At 38.3% G+C, this 7,775-nt stretch overlaps 1 protein-coding gene across 3 annotated transcripts in view; it reads left to right on the top strand.

The window, feature by feature from the left end:
* The first annotated feature begins 4,832 nt into the window (after nucleotides 1-4,832).
* hint3 (histidine triad nucleotide binding protein 3) overlaps nucleotides 4,833-7,775 on the top strand; it is a 3,609-nt gene continuing 666 nt past the window's right edge. Inside the window, exons 1-6 of one of the 3 annotated variants that reach the window (XR_006052778.1) lie at nucleotides 4,833-5,034; nucleotides 5,527-5,644; nucleotides 5,821-5,890; nucleotides 6,219-6,345; nucleotides 6,678-6,776; nucleotides 7,336-7,769. Coding sequence is in view for 1 of the 3 variants with exons in the window: in XM_005944558.3 (XP_005944620.1) it covers nucleotides 4,894-5,034; nucleotides 5,527-5,644; nucleotides 5,821-5,890; nucleotides 6,219-6,345; nucleotides 6,678-6,725 (504 nt within the window). In the remaining 2 variants the exon portion in view is untranslated. Of the gene's footprint in view, nucleotides 5,035-5,526; nucleotides 5,645-5,820; nucleotides 5,891-6,218; nucleotides 6,346-6,677; nucleotides 7,770-7,775 lie in introns of those variants that run through there. The other 2 variants (XR_006052779.1, XM_005944558.3) reach the window with 2 other exon arrangements.

The following is a 7,775-nucleotide window of genomic DNA, read 5'->3' as shown; positions in this document are numbered from 1 at the left end:
AATGTGTTTTTTTACAGTTTGCATCTTTGGTTAAGTGAGTGTGTGTTAACAATAACTGGTTAATTATATTAACCAGTTATTGTTAAACTCGGTATAACACTGTTAGGACAAACAATTTTAACTGGTTTTAATGTTTTCCAGTCAAATCTGTGGCTGCTAGTAAGGACCAAACTAGTAAAGTTGAACAACATTGCACTACAACAGCTGCTGGATAAGCTGGATGTGCTGCTTGAGGAAGAAGTCAACTGAAGCGTAAAATGAAAAATTCTTTTTTTTTGTAAATTAAGCACCAGCTTGTCTATTTGGAGAGAAAAGTACTTATGAAAACATCAAATACACACACATGCCCAGTTGTTTATTTTCTGTCTTTTTAAATACACTGTTCAGGAAATGGTTAAAGTTTTTCTATGACTGTCAGGCAGTGCTGGCACTACCACTGTTTTTTGTGAAATCCCATTAAAGGTTTATGTTTCCTGTTGAAACTGAGTAGATGTCATTTTTTACTGCATGTTACATCAGCAAGGTATTTAATAAGAAGCGTCTGCTGTCGTCTGTGCACATGGTTCAGAGTTCCTCTTGTACAGTTTGAAGCCTGCTGACGGGGCAGCTACTGTAATGGGATTCAAGAAAGAGTCTGTTTTTATTTTATTTTACATCAAAATATTTTTATAAAATGACAATTTTAAAATGATTTTTTAAAGTTTATATCCGTGTTTAAATTCAGTGTGTCTTCATATTCTATTAACTATTTAATTGTGAAATACTGTAACACTGGTATGAACAAAAACCGCTGATCTGAGCTGGTTTGAACATTTTCCATGTAAGTGAGGATCAAAATAGGAGCGCTGGAAATAATTTAAGGGCAACATTTCACTACAAAAGCTGATTGTTTGCTAGACATGCTGCTGGAGGAAGAAGGGACCTTAACTGTAAAATATAAGTTCCGCTTTGTGTAAGTGAAATGCCAGCCTGTCTGTTTGGAGAGAAAAACACTTTGAATAAAATGTCACATACATTGCCTAGTTGTTGGTTATTTGTTTATTTAAATACACTTTCAGGAAATAGTAAAAGTTTATATATGACTGCCAGGCAGTGTAGGTGCTGCTACTTTTTTCTTGTGAAAAAGTTTCCTGTTGATACTGTCGCTGTAGTAAGCAGTTGTTACGAATAACGTCAAAATATCATGTTACTGATAGTCTGATATTGCCTCTGTTCCTTTGTTAATTGTTCTTTCTTTTGAAGAACTACATTAAAGTTTTTTCTTCCTTCTTACAGTTGCTTTCATGTTTCGCTGTAGCAACTTTCACCATATCACTGAGATAAAATGTGTAAACAAGTAAAAAAGTATTGAACATATCACCAATTTTCTCATTTAATATATTTGTAAAGGTGCTATTCACACAAAACCCATCCAATCCACACGTTATGTGTAATAATGGGGAAAGGTATTGAACACACTTTCAAAAATCTATTCAAAAGCCTTTGTGCAAAAGCCTTGTTGGTGACTACAGCTTAAAAATGAATCCTATATAAAGAGAAACTAGTCACATACATTGCCGAGGTGTGATTTTGTCCCATTCTTCCACACAAACAGTCTTGATGGTTCAGTGGACCCCTTCTGTGAACTCTGACCTTTAGTTCTTTCAGTAGAATTTCATTTGGATTTAGGTCAGCTGATTGGCTGGATTATTTTACCAGCTTTATTTTATTCCTCTGAAACCTCCTTGGCTCTGTGTTCGGGATCACCAGTCTTGTTTCATCATCATCATCATCCTGGCAGCAGATACATTTTTTCATTCATCCTTCCGTTAAGTTATATGAAGCATGCCAGTGTTGTGTGCTGATACGTATGTTCACGTAGTTGCCAACATCTGGTTAGAATTTCATGTCAATAAAATTCTAAGAAACATATTTACTTAGAAAACTGTTGACATGTTCAATATTTATTTTACCTACTGTAAATACCGAAAGAACGCACTTCAGATATTTAAACAGAGAATCCATCCAGGAAGGAAAATGGTTCAATGGCCTACACGCTACATTTTTGAAAAAAAAAAAAAAACAAACTGTAAAAAACTGTGGACTTTACGGAGCCCCGCAGGGGACATGGGAGGAAAAAAAATTAAGAGATCTTGCAAAAGTCCGTCTTAATTTTTAGTCGCAAAACTAACTCGGGATCTCGCAAAGGTTTTGCGAGATCTCGCAAAACAAACTCGGGATCTTGCAAAAGTTCTGCGAGATCTCGCAAAAGTTTTGCGGGATCTCGCAAAAGTTGAATTCCAACAATGGCGGCAGCTACTTAGTTGTAATATTATTCTTTCTTGGTCACAAAATACACTTTTAAGATATTTTGAGGCATGAATGTAGTTGTGTAAACGTCAGATACCTGCTCGGTTAACAAGACATCACATATTTGCAAAAGTGCTCCGACGTTTTCAGAGATCTGACACCCACTATCTCGAAGCTAACAGGAGGTCGAGACCTACTACAGCCGGGAGGAACACCGCTTTCCCGGCACATCATGCCTCGACCTCCCGGTCGGCTTCGAGCTGGCAGCCTCTGAAGAATGCGGCTAAAACTTTTGCGAGATCTCGCAAAAGTTTTAGCCCTGGGGGGATCCGTAGGACTTTGAAAACTGACTAAAATAAAAGTATAACGGAAATATCCTTAATTTTATAATCTGTTAATTTAGTAAAATGCATTTCCAACTTGCCTGATGAGGCACTGCTAGGCTTGATTATTGTGAGTCAGGATCTCTACAAGCCTGTGAGTCAACTGTTTTAAAGAAGCATGTGTTTTTTTGTAATACCTGTACTTGTTTGACCAAATTTTTCCTCTGACATAAAACTTCCATATCGTAATATTTGAAAAAAGAAAACAAGAATAAACTAAAACTGGTACTGAAACTAATAAAAACTAAAAAAAAAAAACTAAAAAAAAACTAAACATTTTTAAGCAATAAAAAGTACAGTTCAAACTAGAATATCTATCCCTGGAAATTAACTGAAAATAAAATGAACTAAAAAAAATGTCAGTACGAAATTAAGAAAAAGTACTCCGAAAATACAAAATCATAATAACTGTAATAATTGTCAGTCTGTCGCAGGGCTAACACATTGAGATAGACAACAATTCACACTTACAGCCAGTTTAAATTCACTAAACAGAGAACACACACAGAGAGGCCCGAGCCTGGCTTTGAGCCCAGAACCTGTGCTGATCACCACGCTACAATCATCAGTCGCTTCTGTTCCAAAGAAACTAAACAAAAGCATTGTGATGAGAAGCCATGATTAAAAGGTACATACAGTAATGACTAATGATTTTAATTTGTTATTGTGTTGCACAGAATACATCAAGCCCAGCCCAAACAGGCTTTCAAGACCCCCCGCAACCAGAAATCACAGCCAGAGTAGCACCTGTGCCAAGATGTTAACTGAAGTCAGCTATGAGGTGGGGCCTCCATGGAGCAGAACGAGTTGTCTAGCAAGTGGATTGAGATCTGGGGGATTTGGGGGGCCAAGTCAAATGGTAAATGGTCTGTATTTGTATAGCGCTTTACTTGGTCCTAAGGACCCCAAAGCGCTTTACACAATCATCCACCCATTCACACACTGGTGATGGCAAGCTACATTGTAGCCACAGCCGCCCTGGGGCACACTGACAGAGGCAAGGCTGCCGGATACTGGCGCCACCGGGCCCTCTGACCACCACCAGTTGTGCTCTTCAAACCATTCTTGAACCATTTCTGCTTTGTGGCAGATTGTGGGAAGGCCCTGCTGAAAGAGGCCACAGCAATCAGGGAATGTTATTTCCAGGAAAGGGTCTGCAACAATGATTAAATAGGTGGTACGTGTCAAAGTAACATTCACATGGACTAAGTTTTTCCAGCAGTACATTGCTCAACACTGTGAAAGAAAAGAGAAACACCAGGTCATCTTCTTCCATTGCCAGTATGGATGTAATATATCCCACCCACTAACAGGTGCTGTGATGAGGAGATGATCAACATTATGCCTCTGTTATGATATTAAGCCTGATCGGTGTATAATAATATCATGGCAAGCTACAGCTCACTATGTGATTTAGTCCAAAGAAAAACTTTTTTTCACATTTTTGCCTGACTGCTCAAGAAATCCATCTCATATCACCTTGAACACCTTGAACTACAGTCTTTAGCCTTGCAGCATAGTTTAATGCAGAGGAGGCGCACTTGTTTGCAAACACCTAACAACAGACCATAACGTATATGTACCCATTGCATGTGTCACAGGGGAAAGGAACTAAGAAAGACCAACAGTAAGGGAAAACCACGGCTAACCACATGAGTAAATGCAGGGGCGGGTTGGTAGGTGGTTAGTTTTGTTTAAGTTACAAAGTGGAGCAGTTTCACTGCAGCCTTGACTAACAATATAGCATCACTTAACTATCTCAGTTAAGCTTTGTGCTGTTGACTTTAGACCTCAGAGTCTTTAATGCAACACTTCCACTTTAATATTCTCTAGCCTGAGCAAATTAACCCTTAGTTACCCCCTTCTATTTGGATCATATAGTAAGATAACTGACTGGTTTTGTTCTCTGACAGTAAGTGTTGGGTTTATTTTTATTTTTTTATTTATTTCTGTGAGACAACCATCCAGAGAGTGCTGAAAATACGACTTATATAAAAAGTTACATATGAGGGCCCTTCTGTTTTCATCAGAGAACATCAAAGGTGCGTTTGACACAATTGTTAGTGTGCGACAGATTCGGTCACCAGAGAAAACTGAAAATATGTCGCCCTCTTCTGACTGACATCTGCAATAAGGATCGACGAACGATCGAGCTTGATGCGTTCGATGTTCTCTTGGATCGACTCAGCATGCCTGCTTGTTGACAGCTCCGTACAGCACAATGGCCGAAATCCAGGATACACAACCTGCTCGGGTTGATATTTCCAAAAGCAGCAGCAATGTGCCAGCCGAAGGATATGATAAGAAATGTATTTTCTGCAGGATTGTAAACAATGAAATGGGCACAGAGCTTCTTCACTGTGTAAGAAAACTGTAATAAATAATTACGAATGCGCTGCTAGCTAGCCTAAGACACTTTAATTGTCAATACCTGCGTTTACAAGTAGTAAAAGCTCTAAAACTAGTCCTTCAGAAACGTTTAATTTCACTGTATACGAGTGTAATTGAGTGGTATTGTAGCTAGTTAGTCCGATAGCTGTAGAGTTATTGATTTACTGTGTTGAAAGGTGTGGCTCACCCCCGACATATACCGAAGGCTGGTTGGTTAAACCGTAGCATCAGTTCATATTAAAAATACAGAGAATAATAAGCACATATTTATACATATACATATATATATAAATCAGACTCCAATAAATTACATTATATTCAGTATACTAATTGCATTTGGCACCAATGCTAGAGGCATTCTGTAATGTCGTTCACGTTTAAAGTGTAAATGTGTGTGTGTGTGTGTGTGTGTGTGTGTGTGTGTGTGTGTGTGTGTGTGTGTTATGCTGTGTTATTACTGCAGGATGAAGAGATCTCATGTTTCAGGGACATCAAACCTGGAGCCCCCCATCACTACCTTGTTGTCCCAACCAAACATGTAGGAAACTGTAAATCCCTCACTAAAGAGCACGTACCATTGGGTAAAGTTTAAACTGCATACTTTTTAAGTAATGCTCATGGATTTTCATTTTATATCACCTCAGACAATATTGCTGACATATTACTGACTAATGCTATGGATGGTTGGAAAGTATTTTTTAAAAAGTAACTGTAAATGTTTAAAATGGATCATCTTTTTTTTATTGTTTATGTCCAGTGAAGCGGATGGTCGACAAAGGGAAGGAAATCCTGGAAAAAAACAACATAACGGACCTCAGTGATGTCAGGTGGGTTTCATTTTGGTACTTCACAGCTCTCTATGGTAATTTACATTAGTGGGTTATGAATGTATGACCTTCAGACAGTTTTAGTCAGTTATCTTTTGTTGCCAGACCACCAAATATTCACCGTTTTGCGGTCAGTTTTGTTTTTTAGTTACCAATAGAACAAGCACTTAATCTAGTCAGAATTATAGTAGATCATTTGTAATGCAGTTTAATTGCTGATGACTAGCTTAACCTTAGTTACAGTTTGCTTTGTTGTTATATCAGATAAAATGAGTTTAAAAAAACTAAAAAATAAGTAGTATTTCTAAACCCTTTTCTTTGTCTGCAGATTTGGTTTCCACTGGCCTCCATTCTGTTCTGTCACACACCTCCACCTTCACGTCCTGGCACCTGCTAGTCAAATGGGCTTTATGTCACGTCTCTTCTACAGACTCAACTCCTACTGGTTCATCACAGTAAGCCCTGTACTTCAGTACTACAAGCTACTGTGTAGAAACTTTATTTAAACTTTTTGTGTGGTAATGGAAATTTCAAATGAAAAAATGTAGACCAGTGTCAGTCTCTAACTTGTTCTGTATAAGGACATTGCTGTGTAAACCTGGTTTTAAGTAACTTGATTGCATCAGTGAACTGCCCTCTAGATTTGCATTGTCAACACATTAATATATTCAGTTCTGTAACTCCTAGTGGCATCATCTTAGTTCACCCAGCTTACGTTTTATGGTCTCACAGAAAGATTGCTGACAGTCTGACTTCTGTTCTGTCTGCCTTTGTTAATGTTTTGCAGGCAGACCAGCTGATTGATCTTCTCAACTCTAAAGGCGAGACAAACTGATCACTGGATCTGGATCATTGGATCTTGCCATATGTGACTGACTGCACTGAGGTGACTTGCAGATCAGGCGTCTTGCAGATATCATACTGGAAACTACTTTGCTGACTGTTTGTCTACAACTAATGACTGTATTTTAAACAGGTGCTATACCTGCGTTAGATTTTATATCCTAAGTAGTATGAGACATAAAGCCTTAAAGCCTCTTTTAAAATCCCTAACAAGTGCTGTAAGGAACACTGGAGTTTTGACAAGATAGGTAAATTTATTTAAATCTGCTCTAATAAAATTGTATTGCTTTTAGGGACCAATGAGCAATCAACTTTGAATTCCTATAAAATAGAACAGTGTGTTCATTATCATCCTGTTACAGAAACACTTCAGTACGCGTTGCTTCCTTCTTCCTTCTTAGATTTCTGTATAGTGAGCTCAGTTAGACAAACACACGTGGGACACTTGTTTTTGCATTAAAGGTACTAGATTGTTGGCTAAATATAAATACTGACATGAATGCTTGTGATAAGTCCATATTATACCAAGCATATCTCAGCAAATTAATGAAACGCCTTTTTCTCTTTCTTTTAAACTGACTGTAAATTTCCCTTTGACACAGTGCAAGATATTATACAATGTGGGTAATGGCCAGCGGTAGTGTGCTACTTTCTGTGAGGCATTATGGGCTACTTAGAGTGCCCTGTGCACACTGACACAGAGAGAGCACAGAAGATACAGTGTAAAACCCACTGTATACTGAGTGTTGTGGGATTTCAGATTTCTCACAGGCCGTTTGATTTCCTGTCTTGCACAGCTGCTTTCATGCCTTGTATGTCTGCTCTATAACATGAAACTGCAGAAACCCCCACCCCCCACCCCCCCCGCAAGTTTGCATTATTGATATCAATCATATATAAACTGATAATCTTGGCTATGCGTTCTTACATCAAGCTTGCAATTTGTGAAAACCACTCAGTAATCCTCTGATGCTGATAGTAATGTTAATTTATTTTGTTATCAATGACCTCATCAAGCAGTGAAGTACAATGGGGGGGGGGG

The sequence above is a fragment of the Haplochromis burtoni genome, unplaced genomic scaffold (genome assembly GCF_018398535.1).
Source record: "Haplochromis burtoni strain Fernald_Lab_line unplaced genomic scaffold, NCSU_Asbu1 Contig_391, whole genome shotgun sequence".
NCBI lineage: Eukaryota > Metazoa > Chordata > Actinopteri > Cichliformes > Cichlidae > Haplochromis > Haplochromis burtoni.
This window is presented reverse-complemented; position numbering and strand designations above follow the sequence as displayed.